Raw genomic sequence first — 21,396 nt, forward strand, 5'->3', positions numbered from 1 at the left:
CTTCGTTCATAACGATCATCTCTACTCCCTCTCTCTCGGAGGTGATTCATCTCTTCTACTTCTCCTTTTTGGCGAGTCTTCTCTTTTCTTGTAAGGAGCCATACACTCACTGAAATAGTGTCCGGTCTTCCACAATTGTAGCAATTACGATCACGACTTGATGTTGTAGGAGCATTACTTGAAGCTTTGTAAGGACCACTTGACTTATTGTGAAGCTCTTCCTTATCCTTGAGTGACATCTCATGAGCAATAATTCTACCAATGACTTCCATGGGCTTGTGATCTTTGTAATTGGGCATCATTTGGATCAATGTGCACAAGGTATCATATTTTCCATCCAAGGCTCTAAGGATCTTCTTGATGATGAATTTGTCGGTCATCTCTTCGCTTCCTAAGTCGACAATATCATTTGTGATGAGAGCAAGCCTAGAGTACAATTAGGCGTCTCCTTCACCATCCTTCATCTTGAACTTGTCAAGTTGACTCTGAAGCACATCCAACTTGGATTCCTTGGCGGGCTCGGTACCTTCTTGCATATCAACCAAAGTATCCCAAATTTCCTTTGCATTCTCAAGGCGGCAGATTTTGTTGAATTCTTTGGGGCACAATCCATTAAAGAGAACATCACAAGCTTGAGCATTGTATTGCAACATCTTCAGTTCTTTCGCGGTTTCTTCATGATCCAATTCTCTACTATCTTAAAAGAATTCGCCTTGTAAGCCAACACGCACAACAGCCCAAACAGCGGGGTTAGGATCAAGAATATGCATTTTCATCTTAGGCTTTCAACTAGCAAAATTTGTAGCATCAAAATAAGGACCTCTATGGTGATAGTTACCCTCGCTAGACGTCATACTATCCTAGGTTGTGAAACCAAGGCTATGATCACCAAAGCTATGGAAATCAATGTTAATGGAGAACAAAGCTCTGATACCACTTGTAGGATCGAAAGTATGTCTAGAGGGGAGGGTGATTAGACTACTTGACCAAATTAAAATCTATCATTTTCCCAATTTTAGTTGGGGCAGATTTTAGCAATTAAGTCAAGAAATCAACCTACACATGCAATTCTAAGAGTATAGTAGCTGAATGTAAAACATTGCATATGAAGCTAAAGGGAAGGGTTTGGAGAAGGCAAATGCAATGGAGACACAGAGATTTTTGGCGTGGTTCCAACGGGTGGTGCTATCGTACGTCCACTTTGATGGAGACTTCAATCCACGAGGCGTAACGGCTGCGCGAGTCCACAGAGGGCTCCACCCACGAAGGGTCCATGAAGAAGAGACCTTGTCTATCCCACCATGGCCATCGCCCATGAAGGACTTGCCTCACTCGGGTAGATCTTCATAAAGTAGGCGATCTCCTTTCCCTTACAAACTTCTTGGTTCAACTCCACATCACGACGGAGGCTCCTAAGCGACACCTAACCAATCTAGGAGACACCACTCTCCAAAAGGTAATATATGGTGTGTAGATGATGAACTCCTTGCTCTTGTGGTTCAAATGATAGTCTCCCCAACACTCAACCCTCTCTCACAGATTTGGCTATGGTGGAAGAGGGATTTGAGTGGAAAACAACTTGGGGAAGGCTATAGATCAAGTTTCAAATGGTTGGAATGGAATCTCTTGATCTCAACACATGAGTAGGTGGTTCTCTCTCAAAAAACTGTATGGTGGAAGTGTAGGTACGTTCTGATGGCTCTCCTCAATGAGGAAGAAGGGGTGGAGGGGTATATATAGCCTCCACACAAAATCTAATCTTTAGACACTTTTGACTCATCTTAGTGGCATCGATTAGGAAACTCGGTGGCACCGACCTGTTCAAAAATATGAACATTAGGAATCTTGGTGGGACTGACTGGAACAACTCGGTGGGACCGATGTGCTAGGGCATAGGGCAAACTTCATCTCGGTGGCGCCGATTGCATCAACTCCGTGAGACCAAAGTGAAGTAATAAGCAACAGAGAATCTGTCAAGCCAACTCGCTGAGACCGATTGCATAAACTCGGTGGGGCCAAAGTGAATGCAATAGATCACAGAGCGCTGGCAAGGCCATCTCGGTGGGACCGAGATCCGTATCGGTGTGACCGAACTATTAGGGTTTCTGGCAGTGGCTATGTCAAATGAACTCGGTGGCTCCGGGTAGAAAGAATCGATGGGGCCGAGTTTGGAATTAGGGTTTGGACATATTTGGATGGAGAAAGTGGCTGGGTTTTTTGGAGCAATATCACTAAGCACTTTGAGCAAGTAGACCATTAGGCAACACCTCATCCCCTTTTAATAGTATTGGCTTTCCTATGGACTCAATGTGATCTTGGATCACTTAAATAGAAGTGAAGAGTCTTGAGCTTTTGCCAATTTTTGTCCTGTGCATTTGGAGGGTTCCACATCTCTAGTCCATGCCATGCCAATCATTGAACATCCTGAAATATTTATTTTGAATAGATATTAGTTCAATCAGCTATATGTTGTTATGAATTACCAAAACCACCCAGAGATTAGTTACACTTTCAGTTACCACTAGTGAGAAGTGGTGACAAGAACTTATGCAAGTTGCAACCAAACAGTGTGTCATATATGACGGAGACCGTGTCATCCTCCGTTGTCAACGTACGCGTAACCGCACCCTACCGACGGAGAAAGAAGCCGGCTTCATGAAGATGGACGAAACGGTGGCCAGCACATCCGCGATCGCCGTCGTCATCGAGGAGAAGTCGAACATGGGTGTCGGCGCCGCTTGAGTCCAATGAAGGCCACCACCGAAGCAACACAGGCGTACACAACTGATGTCTTTCCCGGTAGCAGGCCATCATCGTCCCCTTTCCCTCCGGCTGAAGCACGTCATGAGGGTTCCATTCTGATGAGCGGCGCTGCCATAGACCAAATCACCTGTCAGGAGCCTTTCAAATGGATATGGAAATCAAAGCTTCAAATGAAACTAAAGGTGTTCATGTGGTTTCTTTTAGCCGATCGACTGAACACAAGGAACATGCTGAAAAGAAGACAGTTTCATGTTGGAGATATTGAATCATGTGTCGTATGCACTCCTCACGAGGAAGAGACTATTGATCACTTGATCTTTAATTGCCCTTTTAGCCAAACTTGTTGGTCTAAGATTGGTATCTCATACAACTCTGGCATCTTAAGGATTGAGGCCACAATCAGGGCAAAGAAAACTTATTCCGGTAGGCTTTTCTGAAATCTTCACCAATGCTGCTTGAAATATTTGGAAGGAGAGAAATAACTTCATCTTCAATGGGATCAGTCCTTCATATAGAGCTTGGCTTGAGAGAACTGAGGCTGATCTTAGCTCTCAGTGATTATATCACTTCTTTTGTAAATTCACTTTAGACTTTGCTTGTTTGTTTTCCTTTTGGGGGACTTTCCTCCCAGCCATGTAAATACCTATTTATATATTAATATAGCATGGAAGCCGCCCTTTGCGCTGAAGCATATACCTCTGGGGCTCACGGCAGTCCGGCGAGCGAGCTATCGGACATGAGGAAGACAATGGAGATCCGCCGCGGCTGGCCGTAGACTAGTCAAGGGTATCCATGTCGCGCGCATGGATATCCGCCGGTGCCGCCCGTAGGTTAGTTTTGCCTTTGTACAATATAATTCTTAGTTAAAAATTGCCCAAAATGTAACGAATGCCGTCCTGCTTATATGAAATCCGCCGTGTTTGCACGATTTCCATTCGGTCGGTTCAAAAGTTGTTGAAATGTATACGGGTAGCGTTGCATGGCCGGCGCCCGTATCCATGTCCGCGGACTGATCCTTCTCTCCGCGGACGTATGCGGGAGAAAATTTATGGATCGTCGTTGAAGATGCCCCTGATGCCTTTTCATTCCTGTTTGTCTATTATTAATTCTGGCATCCGCGCTGTGTAGCTTTTTGTAGCCATGAGTATGTCGACGTCGACCTTTTTCTCCTCGGCGGCTCAACACAAGAACTACCACCTACGCAAGCAAGATTCTGTGTAAGCCTTTGGCATTGCATCGATGTAAAGAGAAATTGATTAAACTATTTTTTCTTGCGCTACCTTGGGTTGCCGCTTTCTTCTGTCATTGCCTCCCTCCATGTCTGCTATGCTAGGTTGTCGCCTTGTCGGAGCAGGCAAGTTCAATTTTTTACAGGTAGCTGTTGTGGTTGCTGATGGTGGACAGGAATGTGTTGAATTCGAACCATAAATTTGATGGGCTTGTTGGACTGGCGAGGGGCCAGGAGATAAAATTGCCGTGTCACTTGCGTGTGCCCCCTGCCGGGTCGAGGTTGTGCACTGCACTACGAAGAAGGAAGCTTCCTGGCAGCTGCATGAAACCTAGGAATGCGTGGAGGAGTGAAATCCATGCTAATTGTGGCCACAAATGGATGCGTGGAGGTGATCAGGCGTAACAAACTGCAAATGCAAATGCACGGCGCGGGCTTGTCTAGCCGTGGAGCGTGGAGAGACGTGAGGTGCGTGTTTGGCCATATAATAATCTCGAAAAAGAAAATCCCGCGTGACGGGCGCGTGAGGAACTACTACCAGACACAAATTCGGAACGAGCTTGCCGTCCATCTTAACTCGCGGCCGTTGTTGTCACGACGCGCGACAGCATTGGCAGTAAGAGTATCTCCAGCCGCGTCTTTAGAAAAGCCTTCTCAGGTGATTTTTTCATATCATCGTAAAAAAATCGACTCAGTCACGTTCTCAGAAGGCGAATTTTCCTCGGCCTAGGCCAAAATTAGCGCCGGTGGACCCAGACCGAACCCGGCGCGCTGGGGGCGCTCGGGGACGTCGGGGTGAGCGGTTTTGGCGTGAAAGAGCCGCGAGCCCAATGCGTCAGCGACACCGCGCGTCGTCTTTTCCCCACGCCTCGGTTTCCCACGGGGAATCAATGGCAAGGCTACCGCCGGTCAGCCTTATACCATTGATTCCTCACGGGCGGCGCGTCACGGTACGGCGCCGACGCCTCCCTTCCCTCGTACGCGTACAAACGGGCGCGTCGCGGCTATATAAAGCCGGCGGCTTCCCTCGTCTCTGGCCACACCAGCCCTAGCCCTAGCCGCCCTAGCCGCCCTAGCCGCCGAGCTCTGCCTCTCCCGAGAGCCGCCGCCGAGCCCCCCCCCCTCTCCCAAGCGCCGCCGTCGAGCCCTCGCTCTCCCTCCCCTCTCCCGATGGCCGAACGTTTCCTTGGAGATGAGGCGGCGGCCAACGGCTTCGGCCGCCGCTCGCTCCGCGAACAGGAGTCTTGCCTCCTGTTCCAGACGAACATCCCGGCGCCCCCGGACATGTGCGCCGGGCCGACGGGCTGGAAGCTCAGCAACGGGGGAGTGCCCATTCCCCCGTTGCCCGACGCCGTGGCCAAACCCGGGTACTTCGCCGAGGAGGTCGACGTCGTGCGCGCCTCCCTCACCGCCGCCCAACTCTCCCTCCCCTAGTACGCCGTTGACAACCATGCGGCTTGGGCGGCGTACTTCGAGCACTGTCAGCAGCAGCGGCTGGCGTCCACCAACGGCGCACGGTGGTCGGCGGCATGAAGAACAGCGAGGGGCGCCGCCTGTGGTGGGGCGTCCCCGGCCGCACATTCGAGGGCGTGCTGACGCACCTCGAGGGCGGCAACGACCCGCCGTTGGTGTACCCCCTGGCGAGGGCGGCCGCCCAGGCGCACCACCGACGCGACGGGCCATGGGCACCAAGGAGGTTCGGCTCCTCCTCTTTCTCCTCCTCCTCGCACTCCTCCGGCACTCCAGCGCTGCTCGGCGTCAAGGCCGAGCCCGCGGCGGAGTCGCCGCTCGGCCGGCGCACTCGCAGCGCCGGCATCGTCATCAACGAGGGCGGCCGGCGCGCCTCCTCATCGGCTCCTCCTCCGCGCTTCGTCAAGCCAACGACGCAGCCGGGGCTCGCGCCGGTGAAGGCAGAGCGGGGGCTCGCCGCCGTGAAGACGGAGCACGACGAGGTCGAGCGGGACGACGACACGGCCCTTGAATGGGCACGCCAGGACTCCCTCAAGATGGCGATGGAGCGTCAGTGCGCCGCCCTGTAGCGCTTCGCGGAGCGCCGCCGGGGCCGCGACGAAGGAGGAGGAGGAGTCATCGACGACAGCGCTGCCGCCGCCACCAGTCCGCCATGGCGACGCCGGGTCCAGCAGGGGGGCCCGCGTCAAGGAGGAGAAGGCCGACGACGAGGATGACGGCGACGACGGCGACTACTAGATGTTCAACAAGTTTTTTTTAATTAGTTTATTATATATTTGCTATGTAATGAAAATCGGCGAACTTTGTCCAAATATATGTCCAAGTTGACCGAAATTTGTCGTGTTTAGCCGAACTTCGCCGAACTGTGCCGAAATTTACTATACTTTTTTTATTTAACCGCGCCTGGGGCGGCCTTGGGGCCAGCTACTGGGGACCAACTCGCCCAGACCCATTTTTTTTACGCCGGCTCATTCCCAGACGGCGATTTTAGACGCTCCCTAGAAGGCCAACGGCTGAAGATGCTCTAAATAGCAAAGATGAGATAGCGCCCGCGGCCACAGGTAGAACACACACGACGGAAGACACCGGGTGGATGGCGATTGCTTTCGCGTACCGCTGCCCCTTTTAATTAGCTGGCAGTCCAGTGCGGCCCGCTGGGTGGCCACGCAGCGCAGCAAACGTAAACCGGGCAACAACCAAGCCAAGGGGACGTCGCGGGGAGGGGCGACGGGGATGGACGAAGCTTCCTGGCAGCTGCGCGGAACGGACAAAGGGTCACCACACGAGCCAGCATTGAAAAGGACCTGGACCTGGCCCCGGCGCCGCCCGCGCCCCGATGGATGGATCTCGGTCCCGCCCGCCCGCCCGCTCGTCTATCATATTCCTACCTACCAGCCACAGATATCCGTACGGATCCGGCGTCGTGGAGGGCCCTGTCGATTCGCATTCACATCCGGTGCCTTATCGAGGCCCGTTGTGCTTATCTCTATAGCTATCTCGACGCGGCCAACCAGGTAGGGGCTCGTGTTCGGTTGTGTGCGTGGCTGGACTGGAGTCCATGGAGAGTGTGCGTTCGGCCGCTCCACTACTACTACTACCTCTCTCTCTCAGTTTGCAGGGCGTGCGCATGCCTCCATGACAAAAAATATACCAATAAAAACTTTAGATGCTCTATTTTCAAACCGTATAATTTTTATATTATATAGTTTATATTAAGGTGATAAAATTGATAATCTAGATATACGCGTAGGACTTATAAACTGAAACGAAGGCAGTAGATCAGATTGTCAGCCTTTTCTCTCTCTTTTGTACAGTACATAGCTCTATTTTCCACTGATTTGCGTGACGTAGGTACCGCTTCAGTGATCAGGTAAACATGCGCGAGCATTGTAACCCAAGGATCCGACGCATTCCGTCCGCCCACATCTGTTTGTTTCTGTCCGGGCGGACCAAAGTCACGATATCCATTTTATTGTCCGTTTTGATTCATTTTTAGCCTAAATTTGGGCCACTCCACTTCATCAAGTCCTTGGCTTCACTCCGCGCATCTAGATTATTGGCTCCCCATGACAAATCAGGAGCAGACAACTTGTTTGGCGATTAACTCCACGCCGTACTCTGGATGAGTGGCTCCCCATCACACATGGAGCTGGTTCGACATTGGTCAGTGCATGCATGTGTTCACTTCACTTGTGCCAAGGATGCAATATACTGCACAGACTTGCTAGTAAGTTCACTGAAAATAATGCTGAAATCTCACACATAGAGCTGAACCACCATCTGGAGACTCCATGGCATAATTTAGGGTAAACGCACTTCATTGCGCGCGGCTGCGGTGAAAACTTTGCGTGCTGTGGCCGACGCACCGCGACACGGCCGAGCAGACGCCTTGTAGTTGTATGCGCGGCCGACGGAGACGCCATCTCGGGTGAGCTGTCTGTCGCTGTGCCACTACTACCATGGACCGAGGGTCCGTACATGAAGAGCCGGAGTAGAATTCCCATTTGAGTTTTGTCCGCTTTCACATAGGCAGAGCATACCCTACGAATACGATCGACTTGCGTCCTTGTCGAGTAGCTGGGCGATGGACAAGTCTCCGAATGCCTGCGAGCAGCACCGTTTTAAGCTTTGGGGTGTAGCGTATACATACAGTCAGCCGTTTGATTTTGCATCATCAGACGAACAACATGGAGGGCCCATCTGCAGTTAGTTGCACATGCAACATGGAGGGCCGGAAGAAGTCGAGATTCCCGGCTCATCACAGACTTGTCACACCATTTTACCTTAAAATAGATTATCACCAAGGAGTACAGTAGGAGTATGTCCTGTGATTGCCAGCCCGGGACATTCATGGACTGGACTGGACGTCCTGACAACTGACGCGCACTAGCGTGCTGCGCAGCCTTCTCTCTCTAGAAAAGAACATCGTACTCCAGCTTTTATTTCCGGTCAGGACCATGATATACGAGCCGTGAATTGGAGGTTTCAGTGATCGGGCAAACGTGTGCGAGCATTTTTAACACAATCCAACGTTCCATTTCTTCCTCGATCATTTGAGGATTCCTTTTCCCCGCTTGCGAGGAATCATTTGAGGACGATCTCAATCTGTATTTACTTGAATGATGCTACAAATCTCGATCAAAATGAGTTCTGCTACATCTTACAATTGCATCCTCACCATCCCCAGCTTTCAAGCAACACGTCCCGATCGCATCCAAAGCATATTCGTCAGCATAAACAGATCCGATCCACGAGCCGGAGACTCAATAGCGTCGATGATAAAAATGCAGCGGCAATAGCAAGTAGATGCATGTGCAAGATAACAAATCATGCCCTTTTTTGTTTGTAAAATGATAATGATCATGGTGATTTTTCTATTCGTGTACAAGTTATGTTTCTATTTGTTGTATTATTATTGGAACCGCTTGCTTGATAGTAATCTCACACCAGAAAAGAAGAGGTATAAATGAAAAGCAATGAGAGACCAAATTAATAGCACGGGCCTAGTGGGTCTGCATTGGGCCACCAGAGAAGGACGTTAAACACCTTTGAGGGGCCGCATGCCCTCCTTGTGGACAGACAGAAAACATGGCACATGGACCTGGACCACAAAAAAGGGGCCCATTGCACCTTCCCTTGCAGCCCGCCTCATTTAGAGAAGGACGTTAAACTGCAGCTCCAAGTTCCAAGTACAAATACACAAAGGAGCTATTTCTTTCTTTCTGAACCCTGTATGAAGAAAATCATACGTCTACAATATTTTTAGTCGAGCAGTATACGTATATAGAAAAACCGTTGTACAAATACATATGGATATGGATTATTCAACCCGAATGAACCAACTGGATGGTATAGAATAGAAGTACTACTGCATAAATTAGTAAGTACTCTATATAATATACGGGATAAAGCATGCAAATAACTAGAACGAATCTTCCAGAATTGGATATGTGTGTGGGCACTTAATAATTATTAGCCTGAAAAAGGAGAAGATGGTCGAACTTTCAGGTTAGTAATTGTCTGATAGCAGCATGGCTGAACTGCAGTGACAATAATACAGAAGGTAGTCAGTGTTGTTTGTCAACATCATCACTGGCCCAACCAGATTTTCTATACTAACATCCATCAGTTTTAATTTAGAGAAACTAGCAATTTCTGCTGATAACCAACCGATGTATGTAATTTAAAGGAAACTAGCAGTCATTGTTAGGCTGTTAGCTCCATCATATGTGCTGAATGTTTTATTATTCATGTTTATTCACAACTCGTATATTAACTTGTCTGCGTATATTGGCAATGATATTCTTTTCTGGAAACTGGAAAACCTAGACCACACTGCATTCCCAGTCTCTATGGAGAATGGGACTTGAGGGACACACTGATAATTGCAGGATCACAAAATGTCAATTGTCAGTCAGTGCGAGACAGGTGACGAGTTCAACAGTCTTGATCGCACTTGAGCTGTATCATCTCCTGCCTACTGTTTCCAAAATCTGCCTGGAACATTTTAGCACATATCAAGAAGTATACATTAGGGCATGCTGACAGACAAACATTTCGGAATAATTAGTGATAATATTATCTGGAGTTCTTGCTCCAGAAAAAATGGTGGACACCACTCCCACAATAACAGTATTCCTTCTAGTTTCTTTGAAGGAACACTTGAAGGAAAGCCAAATAGAACCTAAATTCATGTCCATGAGGACTTCAACCCACGCGATGGTACCGTATGTACATCCACTCCCCAACAAAGCGAGCTGGCCTCACTTCCTGAAGTCTATTCCTTCTTGTTCTTGTTTTTATCCGCTTCTTGCTCCTTGGTCTTCTTGGGTTTAGTTAAGAAGGTAACCACCCATACTGCTACAAGGGTTGCTTGGAGAGGTGCAAGCCAATATACCAATAGGTGGTCAAATGATGTGTGATCTCCACGAGCATAGGCCCAAGCAAAAGCCTGAAGAGTATAACACAGGTGAATCATTAGATAACTGAAGTTCAATCTCAAGAATTAGATGTAGCAAGCTAGAAATGCATGTCAGGTGTTACTCTACTGTGAATAAAAACACGTTCATGGTTTATCACTAAGTTTGATAGCTACTCCCTCCGTTCCAAAATAGATGACCCAACTTTATATTAAAATTAGTATAAAGTTGGGTCATCTATTTTGGAACGGAGAGATACTTGCTAGCAGTGAACATCTATCAAACTGTTAGTTGGTGTGATATACCATGACCTTTTGAAGTATTCGATAGCATCAATGCAACATCTTTGAGACGACAAGAAAATGCATGCATGTAAAGCCGTTTAGGCAACTTAAAAACTGTTTGATTTTATGTCCAGAGTTTGATATCACCATGGTACACTTGGAAAGTACTCCCTCCGTAAACTAATATAAGAGCGTTTAGATCACTATTTTAGTGATCTAAACACTCTTATATTAGTTTACAGAGGGAGTAGTTGAGAAGTGGATGATGTGAACATTTCACATGTCAACTGATCATAACATACTGCAAAGGAACAGAATATTAAGGAATGCACTGGCAACCAGAACGTAATTAGTGCTGCCATACATCTGTATGCATACTACTTTGATGATTTGTATTAGATTTGTATCGAAGTTACGCACATGTGTTGTAGTTCAAGTTCAAGAGGTTGATTTCTACAGCAGTCTCATGACATTAGGTGTAGATAACACTTACAGATGCAGGGTTCATAATTCCTCCAGTCATATCTGAGCTAAGGATATGAATCGTCATTTTCCAAATGCTGGCAATCCATGTCTTCACAAAGAACCCTTGCTCTTTCTTTTTAAGTGTCAATGACACCATAACAACCATTAAGGTTGCCAGTCCTTCAGTTAAAGCCCCATGATGAACACCGACGCTTAACGCAGCTCCTTTACCTACTTTAGGGAATGTGAATCGCATGAGCATCACTCCAATAACCGCCCCAATCACCTGATAACCAAACAACGTCAAACGTTAGACAGACGTGCAGATCCATAAATCAACATGGCTACAAGAAACAGGCAGATCAGCCAAAGAGAAAAAACTTCAAAGAAGGAAAGAAGTATCTTTCCCCTCCAAAAGTATGAAACATCTCCAAAAATATCTTCAGGCCTGGAGATATTACCTCAAGCAAGACCTCAAGTTGTTGCAATTCAAAATAAAAGAGAAGCATGTTTATGCCTTTCACCAGTGGATAGATAGCAACTTGTTTTTTTTAGAAAAGGAGGATGACCCCCGGCCTCTGCATCTGGGCGATGCATGCGGCCACTTTATTAATTATTCTCACAAGACCTTATAAAGTCATACAACAGCAAGACTACAGCCACCGTCTAAGCAACAACCGTCGCTGCACCTATCCAATTGATGAAGGAGCGTTGATAGCCTGGGCCTAATACCAAACAGACATCGCAGCCAAACCTAAACATCTAAGACCTGAGGTCACAACCAGGACGCCTGCCTGGTATGGGGCACCTACCAGCCCGGCGCACTCCTCAACCAGGACGCATGCCGGGTATGAGGCCGCCGCAGCCACCTGCCACGACTCCATCTTCAGAGTTGTACTGTTGCATCTACCGTGCCAGGTCTCTCTGCCATCGACGCCACCATGACGCCAGACAGCGTCGTCCTCCTGCGCGAGTCCATCCTCCCACATCGAACTCCGAATCTGCACTGTGCCACGCCGTCAAGATCCGTCGTCATCAATGTATGGATGAAGCACCGCTCCACCAGAGAAGCCGTCCGCTGGTCCCGCGAAGCCGAGTGCACCTCCAAGAATGCCACCCCCAAGGGGGTTACGACACATGATTGCCGCCAACATCCGATCAGCTGATCTAGGGTTTCCTCCGGAGGTATTGAGTGGAGTTGGGAGCTTCACCTCGATGATGCCTTCATGAAGGAAACGATGATAAGGGCATCGTCATCACCGGCCCGCCCATCGATCGAAGACCAGGTTTTTACCCGGATCCGTTCCAAGAAATCCACCCAAACAACCTGTGCACCGTCTCGACCGCCTTCAAAGCCCCAGATCCAGCCGCCTAGATCTGGCGACCAACCGCAGCAACAGTGCCACCGTGGGATCCCTGGCGCAACGGCCACTGCTTGAGTGTGCCACCACTGGAGCCTAGGAAGAGGGCTCCCACCCCGCCTCGCCAAGCCGCGAGAGCCGCCGAGAAGGATCCCGCGCGCTCGTCACCATCTCTGATCCGAACCAATCCATAGCAGATCGCCGTCACAGATCCGCCTTGGACAGGGACTGCACCACGCCATGCCGCCGCGAGAAGCCCTAGCTTCACCGGCCACCACCCTCCAGGGCCGCCGCCCCGGGATCCAGACAGAACATTGCCGCTGCCACCGGCCAAGTTCCGCCGCCGCCGACCGGCCAAGCCGCCGGTCACTGCGACCACCGCCGCCATGACCATGCGAGCACAGCCAGCCGGCCGACCAACTCCGACGAAGAAGAAGGCCACCACCAACAAGCCTAGGGTCGGCGCCCCAGACATCCTCATGATGCAGATCAGGTCCAGGAGCAGTGCACCGCTGACGGCGATTGAGATCGATAGCACAACGAATTAGCCCGACTGAGTCAAGGCCAGATCCGCCGTTGCTGGTGCCGTCCTCCCCCGCCGCCGCCGCACCACTTCCATGTCGCCGCCGATCTATGCCACCGCCGCCGATCGGGCCGGAAAGGAGCGCCGCCTTCCAACCAGATCACGATCCGAGAAGAAAACCGCCGCCGCCGCCGCGCCACAAGGGCTTTGCCCTGTGACGCCCCGGGCGACGACGGCGGAGAGGAGCGGAGGTGGGGCGAGGCTGTAGGAGGAGGACGGGGGCTCCCCGGTGGGGGGCGGCGCCGCCGCACGGGGGAGGGGACGGGGGAGATAGCAACTTGTAAATCATGTTTTTTCCCCAAGAGCAGGCATTGGCTAGCCCCTAACTCTGTTTTGGCCTCTCAGGCCTTTCTATTTTTTCCTTTCCCCTTGTAACATACTATTGATAATATATGAAAAATATACCTAGAACTATTGTTCTACGGTTTGCGGATCAAAAAAAAAGTATGGAACATCTTTCTTGCAACAGAGAGAGTATGAAACATCTATTGTTCAACATGAATTAAATAGATCTGATGGTTCATCTCTCCCCTCCCATCCGATTTCATCATTTGAACAAAACAGAAAGTTTCGTAACACATGATATATGCTGTCTCTTGTCCAATCTCTAGAAAATCATCTACTTGCCAATGCCAACACAGATGTTATGTTACGCTATCAATCTATATCACATCTGATGTGACAAAAGTGACCACAGTGTAATAGTACTGCATTATGCCACATGCCCACACAATTATCTACAAAGCCTTTCTGTTCTTTAACATTATATGTATCCACGTGTGCCCATAGCATAAAAGCAAAAAATTATAGTACTACGTATTAGCTTAGGGCATCCATAATGTGGTCAAATACTGGTGTCATGTTCAGATTCTGGCATTTTGACACCACTTGCTATAGCTGCCTGCCCGTTGTAACAAAGCTGTCCAATATATCGAACAAATGTGTGTTGATGGTAGCATAGAGTCGCAACGAAAATACCTCATGGATTGGTTATGAGATACTAGTATATTATAAGATCATATGGCCCTCAAATAGGTACTGGTGAGATTGTGATGGCTCTTCTCTTGAAAAGAATAGGTAAATGTTCCTCTCAAGTCTCAAGTCTCAAGTATATTAATATATATATAGATAAAAGGACGGGACAGAGCGACTAATCACCTGCGCAGGGACCCGTACGAAGACGGTGAAGAGGTAGAGGGCGATGCCACCGCGGGAGGCCAGGGCGCCGGAGATGGCGGTGAGCGGGTTGTAGGAGGCGCCGCCGGTGGCGGATTCAAGCCAGGCGAAGAGGAACATGTAGACGACAGAGAGCGAGACCTTGGCGGCTTCCCCCTCCGGGCGGCCCCCAAGTCCGAGCACGTTGTACACGGCCAGCTTCACCAGCGCGCCCGCGCACACCCACAGCACCGCCAGGACCAGGTCGCCAACCACCAGCCACGGCCGGATGCGGCCGCTGGACGCCGGAGCCGGAGCCGGAGCCGGAGCCATGGGCGGGCGTCGGGGGGAGCGGGGCAGAGGCGGTGGCTGCCTCCGGTGCTTTCGTGGCCGCGAGAGATTCTCCTCCTGCCGGGATTATGAATGAGGCGAGCGAGAAATTTGGAATTTTAAATTTGGGAGCGGGTTAAGAATAGATTCCCTTATTAGGATGGCCACGAGCACGAGTGCCGTCGTGGTGCGCGTCAATGATTGCTCACAGCGGGAGCATCGGAGAATATTTTCGACATGTTTGTCAATACTCTCGTTTCAAGGACGCGGTTCCTTTCAGATATACTCCCTCCATTCCACAATGTAGCATAATATAGTGCTTTCTCTATCTCCGTGCTTCAACTTTAACCGTAAATTTAATTACGAAAACCGATTGACCATAAATTTAACCACGAAAACCGATTGCGACGGGAGCAAAAATTATATCATATTCAAAAGAAGTTTTCGGTTATATAATTTTTTCTCCCGCCGCAGTTGCTCTTGTTGGTTAAATTTATGGTCAAAGTTGGACCTCACGAAGCGCGGTCGCACTATATTTTGAAACGGAGGGAGTATAGCAAATCTTTTTCGCCAAAAACGGTCGCCGGGACTTGAACCTGGGTCTCTCGGGTGAGAGCCGAGTATCCTAACCACCTAGACTATGACGGAGGATATGTTCATAAGCTTTAGAGTCTGAACCATATCTATAATCAGAGTCACTTGCCCTTTCACCTGTGTCTTTATGCATACATCCACACACGGCCATATTAAGTTTATGTTTAATCCAAATTCATGTTTTGCATTGGGAGACGGCTCTCTCGTCTATCACATTCCTTTCTGTATTCACATACTTGAATGCAAGCTTGACTCCGGGACTGAATGCATCATCGTGCTATTGCTCGGGTCCAAGAGGAGATCAAACGAGGTGAGGGAGTACGGATCCAGTACAAGACTCATCTCCTCCCTCGCATTGCTTATCGGACTTTCCACCGGCACCACCTGTTGCATTCCAAACAAAAGTTCAAGACAAAACACTATAAGCATTGCAATTTACAGGCTACAAATCCAAGACGGAAAATTCTCGTGCCGAATTCAGTTTGCGGTTACTGACAACTAGTCAATGTAGCATACCTTGTCTGGTTGCTGGAAGGAATTCTCATCCCGTAGAGAACCAGATGTAAGTACCGTCTTTATGGATCCAAATGTCTGAATCTCATTCTCCAGCCCAGTTATGGAGATACTAAGATCTACAGCCTTGTTGCCGAAATTGAGAACCTGACATAAACGGATTTGGTTATTTCGATTTTCATCAGCTCAGTTTAATTCCGGGACAAGGGAATAAATGCACCTTTATTTTTAGGTAAGTATTGCCATCTTTAGAATTCTGCCAAGTGATAGCCGATGCGACCAGTTGATTATAGTTCGATACTTGAATGGTAGATGGATGAAGTGCTGCACCACTTGACTCCTTGAAGAAGTGTAACATCCAGTAGTTTGGACATCCATAGTGCTGCCATGAGTTGAAGACTATGGCATCTGGACTCCACCTATTATTAAGCACAAACGTATTTCCATGGATGGCAAAGGCATCAGTAGAAAAATTGTAATGATGTACAAGTGTATTTCTCTCTCTAGGGATCGTTCCATCTCTCTACAGAATTCAAGTCAATGGATTATCCAAAATTTTAGCTTAACTTCACGTAGACAAACTGTGGCACGTTGTCAGAAGTACACTGACTGATTTATTGATTCAGAGAGTTGAATCATTTACCTGCGATCATTGTCATTTACGAAGAGTGGAGCACAACTTGCCATTTCAACAGCGTCGCTGCGTACAAAAAGTTGGTAAAACACGCAAGTTCAAAATGACTGCTGTCATCGCCATGATGCCAAACCAGAAGTAGAATACAAGAACCTGTTTCTTTCTAATCCAATAAGAAATGCAGCTTCAGCTAAAGCAGCTACTAGTGTTCCTCGGCCAGCATCATTTCCAGTCACAGCATATTCACTAACAATTGCCTAAAATTTACACAGGGTACCGGTTAGTTGTAAGGATGAGAATTGATATTAATAGAAGCACAGCTCGTACCTTCGGTCCGCCTCGGGGTGTGCTGTCAAACATGCTAGATTTGGAAAACATATCACCAGATGAGGTATAGACCTGCCACAGAGCGGATGTCAAACATTGCCAACATTTAAAGCTGAATATATATACTTTATCTAAGTGAAGACCAAGCAACAGTCTTTACATGAACATCATACAGATCAGCAGGTTCGACCGGTGAAATGGTAGATCTATCACAGCTGGATATGATTTTGATATCTGGGTAGGATGCTTTTATTGCAGAATAGAACTTGCGGTAATTCTCTACAAATACAGACAAGAGAAAACTCAGAGATTTAAAAAAAAAATGCAGCTTCGATAAAGGTTGCTTTCCTGTATGGCCATCCATGGAGAAAATGTGAAGAAACCAAGAGATATATAAATTAACCTTTATAGTAGTGCATTGAGCATTCCTGATTTCCCATAGAAATATAATTAAGCTGAAAGGGCTCTGGGTGTCCCATTGCTGCACGAACTGAACCCCATGAAGTCCCAGGGTCTCCCCTCGCAAACTCAATACCATCAACAACATCCTGCAAAAGCAAAGAAATTCAAATAACAACAATTTCTTACAAATGGAAACAAGTATTGTTAAGAAAGAGCACCTACTATCGCAATCCTAATTAAGATCATTATGCATGGCACCCTTCAGCTAGGCATGTAAGAAATATGTATTTCATGTGGACCTTTGATATATATTTAGTTATTTCCCAGATATTCACGCCAGACTGTAGCCTAGACATTCGAGATTTGTAGTAACAGATAGAATATGGACCAAGTGATTGTTCAATTATGCATCCAAATATAGTAATTAGCCATATGCACTTGTTTCCAAAAAAAACATTGCGTAAGCACACATATATGATTATATTTAGCAGATTCCCTTCTGACTATTCACCCTAGGGATGCCATTTCTGAATCCTAGTTACAAGATTATGTCTGTATTTAATTTTCTATTCTACTTGGTTCTTTACTGAGATGGCTTTTAAAATAAATGGATGGTTCATTTATCATGTAATCCTTTCCTTATTATTGGGGAATAAATTCAGTAAAGAGAGTAAACAGGCAATCGCAATTTTTACTTTGTTAGACTAATGCTCAGAAAATAAGAAAACCTACTAAGGGAGGAATAGATATAGACCATGGCACGTGAACAAATGTATAACAATATTCAAGAACATACCTTTACAAAAGCAGCTATTGTGGCAGATGGCACTTGTTCATTTCGGCTAGCCCCTGCCACAATGAAAAGAATTGATCACATCACCAGATTAGCAAACAATCATTTTTACTTCCTAGACATAGTAATTACCATCATTGACCACCCAAACTGGGCAAGCACCAAGGTCTTCTGCTAACTACAGTAATAAAATAACAAATCTCAGCTTTAGACTGTTTGCAATTGTCTAATGATTTCCAGATCAAAGTCAAGCAGTAGGTTTTTTTACTCACTTGAAGGAACTCAAAGAATCCAAGTCCATCATCAGTCCAGTAGCCCCAAACATCATTAAAATGACCAGGTCTCTCCTCCCAGGGTCCAACAGTTTCACTCCAGCGAAATGCATTTAACAGGTAGTTTCCCATGACATAGTCTCCACCTAAAACATGTAATCAGCATACTATCAATCTCCAGAAATCAATGTTTAATCATAACTGAGCTTTAACCTATTTTCTTAGTTTTAACCTTATGTTACAAAATCTTTTTATCAGAGCTTACTATACTGACTATTACTACTTGCCACTGAATCATGTTGTTCGACACACAACTTCTTTATACAGTTTATGTTACAAAATCTACCAACCACAGCTACATATACTGAGGGAAAACATCAAATGATTATTTGAAACCTCAAAAACACCTAAGCGCCAATAGCCTGTTTGGTATGCTGCCAGAGCATTTGAAGCAAGAAAACAAAAAAGTCTTTCTAGAGTGAACTTTTATCCGCGTAGTAAATCATGTTCATGCAGTTTGTTATGCCAAACCCATAAACTGTGTGTGAAGAAGTTTTGTGTAAACAAGATAATTCAGTGGCAACTGATAGTATCAGTTGCTTATAATTTTGCAAGGTATCTTCGTTCAGTCATAGCACATATAGTGATAGAGAGAAGAATATGTATCTAATACAGTACTAGTTTAGTTCGTTACCACGAGTCTACCCAGTCTAATATTGTACTCTTAAGTGCAGAAATACATGGTTGAGAAAAAAGAACAATTAACATATGTCATTGAATACTTGAACACGTAAGCTGACTTTTAGACATAGAAATTGTACAATATTCACAGTACATTGTCAATCTTGTAGTGCAAAAAATCGTGGAACTTCTACCAGATATTAACTACAAGGCATAATATCTTCACCTTTTGATATGAATCACAGATGAAAGATGAAAAGAACAGTGACAAACCTGGGAATTTAAAAAATTTAGGCTTTAGATTTGCCAGCATAGACGCAAGATCTTTACGATAACCATGCCCCTGAAAAGGAAAATGATCGAAAGATACATTGTAATCAACGATGGAAACTCTAGATAATATTCATTTTTCTTCTTAAATTATATGTCATGTGAAAATTAAGAACAAATTGATAATGCTACAAAAGATACACAAATAGATAACTTGATATCTTGTGGATATTTCCAGGGGTAAAAGTATCATAAAAGTACACCGTGCAATTTTAATTATGACCGCACCTGTATTAAGAAACATTTGAATGTGAACTACTAGAACTGCTTGCTGAACAACACGTATACATGTACGCAAACTAAGTTTAGTGAGAACTCTGGTCTCAGGTTATTAAATGTTTAGATTTATTTATGACATGATAACTGAAACATAAATAGTTATAAATTGCACAACAGAATTTCGTATTTACAGCATCAAAGCTATCCATGGACAAATAACTTAAGTTCATTGAGTTGTAAAAAAAATGGATATCTGAAATCATAATTGAAACGTAGATAGTTGTTGCATAATCGAATATATATTTACTGCTATGTTGTGTCTCAATTCTTGTGGATGCAAGGGAACTTTGCAGTCGAAACATGCCATCTGTTATGATACAAAAGGAAAAGGACGATATGCAGATAATAATTGGAAAATAAATTACCATGTAAGTATCAGATGGCATAAGTGATACTTGATCAAACCAAACAATGCCACTTGTTCTGGTTGTAAGCTGAAGCCTTGAGTTAGAATTTCTTTCACTTGATTGCAGATCAAACTCAACCTTCGCCCACTCTTTAAAATCTTCCTTATCAGCCCTACGGAAGAAAGAATTAGAACAAACATCCATTACACGGAGAGAGCCATAGTTGTAATAATAAATGCTGAACTGTAGGTAAATTAAACCACAGTATTGCTTACGTGATGGTATAAGCAGCTAGATTCTGAAGACCATCTGAACTTGTCAAGGAAACTGTTAGATCCATGGAGTCTGATGACCTGATGTACATGCTGACTTTATAAACCTTCGCTTCCTCAATATTCTACAACCATGGTAGCGAAAGCAATTCTTATTGTTATACTCGAAACAAACTTATATTGTTCACATATAAAAGCCTAAAAGGAAGAAGAAAATAACAGATACTGTATCAACTCTAATGCAGTGAGCAGTGAGTCAGTGTGTCACTAATGAGTAGTGACTGCAAAAGATCTAGGTTTAATGGATCTTAATATCTTGTCTCTTGGTATTTGTTGAACATGTATGTACGTATGTAGGTCTGGGTTTTGTATGCTGCACCTGCAGTGTCTCTCTCCCTCTGTATTTTATGTGTATCTTGGGAGACAAGACACCGGCCGCACCCCTTGCACCTATATATGTGCCTAGTGCACGATCAATGAGAATATCGATGCACACAATCCCTTCTACATGGTATCAGATACCGTCACGATTCTCCTAATCGCTTCCGCCCAACCCTAGCCGCCGCCGCCCCACGCCGCCGCCGCTAACTCCTCCCCGCGCCACTGCTCCCACTCCCCGCAGCCGCGCCGCCCCTCTCCCAGCCGCCGCCACCACTCCCCAACCCCTCCCCAACCCTAGCCGCCGCCCCTCCTCCCCCTCACCGTGTCGCCGCCATGTCCTCCAACGCCTCCACCTACTCCAACCCCTTCGCCGGGCCAGACCCCACCAACATCCGCGACATCAACATCCATGAACGCGTCCCCGTAGTCCTCGATGCCACCGACTCCACGTACTTCGCGTGGAAGACGTATTTTTCGCTCCTCTTCCGCGAGAACAATCTCGTGGATCATGTTGACGGCACCGTCGACTCTCACGCCATGATAGGCGACTCCGAGTGGACCGCGATCGACGCTACGCTCGTCCGGTGGTTCTTCACCACCATCTCCAAGGACCTGTTTCACACGGTCGTGAGCGATGGTGATGACGCCGGCGCCGTGTGGGTCAAGCTCAACGGCCTCTTCACCGACAACAAGCTTCAGCGCTGCGTTTTTCTGCAGCAGGAATTTTTTTACTGTCATCAGGATGAACAGTCCATCGATGACTACTGCCGCCGCCTGAAGACGTTGGCGGATGAACTCTATGACATCAGCGCCAAGGTCGATGACGACCTCCTCCTCAACACCCTCACTGCCGGCCTCAACGAGGACTTCGGCAACGCCGCCTCCAACCTCACCTTGATACCGAAGCCCTCCTTCCCCAAGTTTGTGGCGTACTTGTGGTTGGAGGAGCGCCGGATGAAGGGGGTGAAGAAGCGTGTGCAGCACCACGCCCTCGCCGCCGGCACCTCTCGCAG

At 47.0% G+C, this 21,396-nt stretch overlaps 2 protein-coding genes across 3 annotated transcripts in view; both read right to left on the reverse strand.

The window, feature by feature from the left end:
• Nucleotides 1-10,016: 10,016 nt before the first annotated feature.
• Nucleotides 10,017-14,842, reverse strand: LOC123085719 (aquaporin SIP2-1). The gene is made up of 3 exons (XM_044507413.1): nt 14,232-14,842; nt 11,158-11,415; nt 10,017-10,412 (listed from the first exon to the last, which is right to left on the reverse strand). The coding sequence occupies exons 1-3, from the start codon at nt 14,559-14,561 to the stop codon at nt 10,239-10,241; spliced, it is 762 nt and encodes a 253-aa protein (XP_044363348.1). The 5' UTR covers nt 14,562-14,842; the 3' UTR covers nt 10,017-10,238.
• Nucleotides 14,843-15,238: 396 nt separating this feature from the next.
• Nucleotides 15,239-21,396, reverse strand: part of LOC123085717 (alpha-L-arabinofuranosidase 1) — a 14,375-nt gene continuing 8,217 nt past the window's right edge. For both annotated transcript variants that reach the window (XM_044507411.1, XM_044507412.1), the window contains exons 5-18: nt 20,006-20,127; nt 19,749-19,902; nt 19,048-19,117; nt 18,094-18,239; nt 17,954-17,999; nt 17,825-17,877; nt 17,030-17,174; nt 16,787-16,905; nt 16,627-16,698; nt 16,453-16,556; nt 16,309-16,365; nt 15,886-16,084; nt 15,669-15,812; nt 15,239-15,536 (exon numbers count right to left, since the gene is read on the reverse strand). In XM_044507411.1, the coding sequence (XP_044363346.1) occupies nt 15,381-15,536; nt 15,669-15,812; nt 15,886-16,084; nt 16,309-16,365; nt 16,453-16,556; nt 16,627-16,698; nt 16,787-16,905; nt 17,030-17,174; nt 17,825-17,877; nt 17,954-17,999; nt 18,094-18,239; nt 19,048-19,117; nt 19,749-19,902; nt 20,006-20,127 (1,587 nt within the window). In that variant the 3' untranslated portion in view covers nt 15,239-15,380. The remainder of the gene's footprint in view (nt 15,537-15,668; nt 15,813-15,885; nt 16,085-16,308; nt 16,366-16,452; nt 16,557-16,626; nt 16,699-16,786; nt 16,906-17,029; nt 17,175-17,824; nt 17,878-17,953; nt 18,000-18,093; nt 18,240-19,047; nt 19,118-19,748; nt 19,903-20,005; nt 20,128-21,396) is intronic.

This window comes from Triticum aestivum, chromosome 4A, assembly GCF_018294505.1.
Source record: "Triticum aestivum cultivar Chinese Spring chromosome 4A, IWGSC CS RefSeq v2.1, whole genome shotgun sequence".
Taxonomy (NCBI): Eukaryota; Viridiplantae; Streptophyta; class Magnoliopsida; order Poales; family Poaceae; genus Triticum; species Triticum aestivum.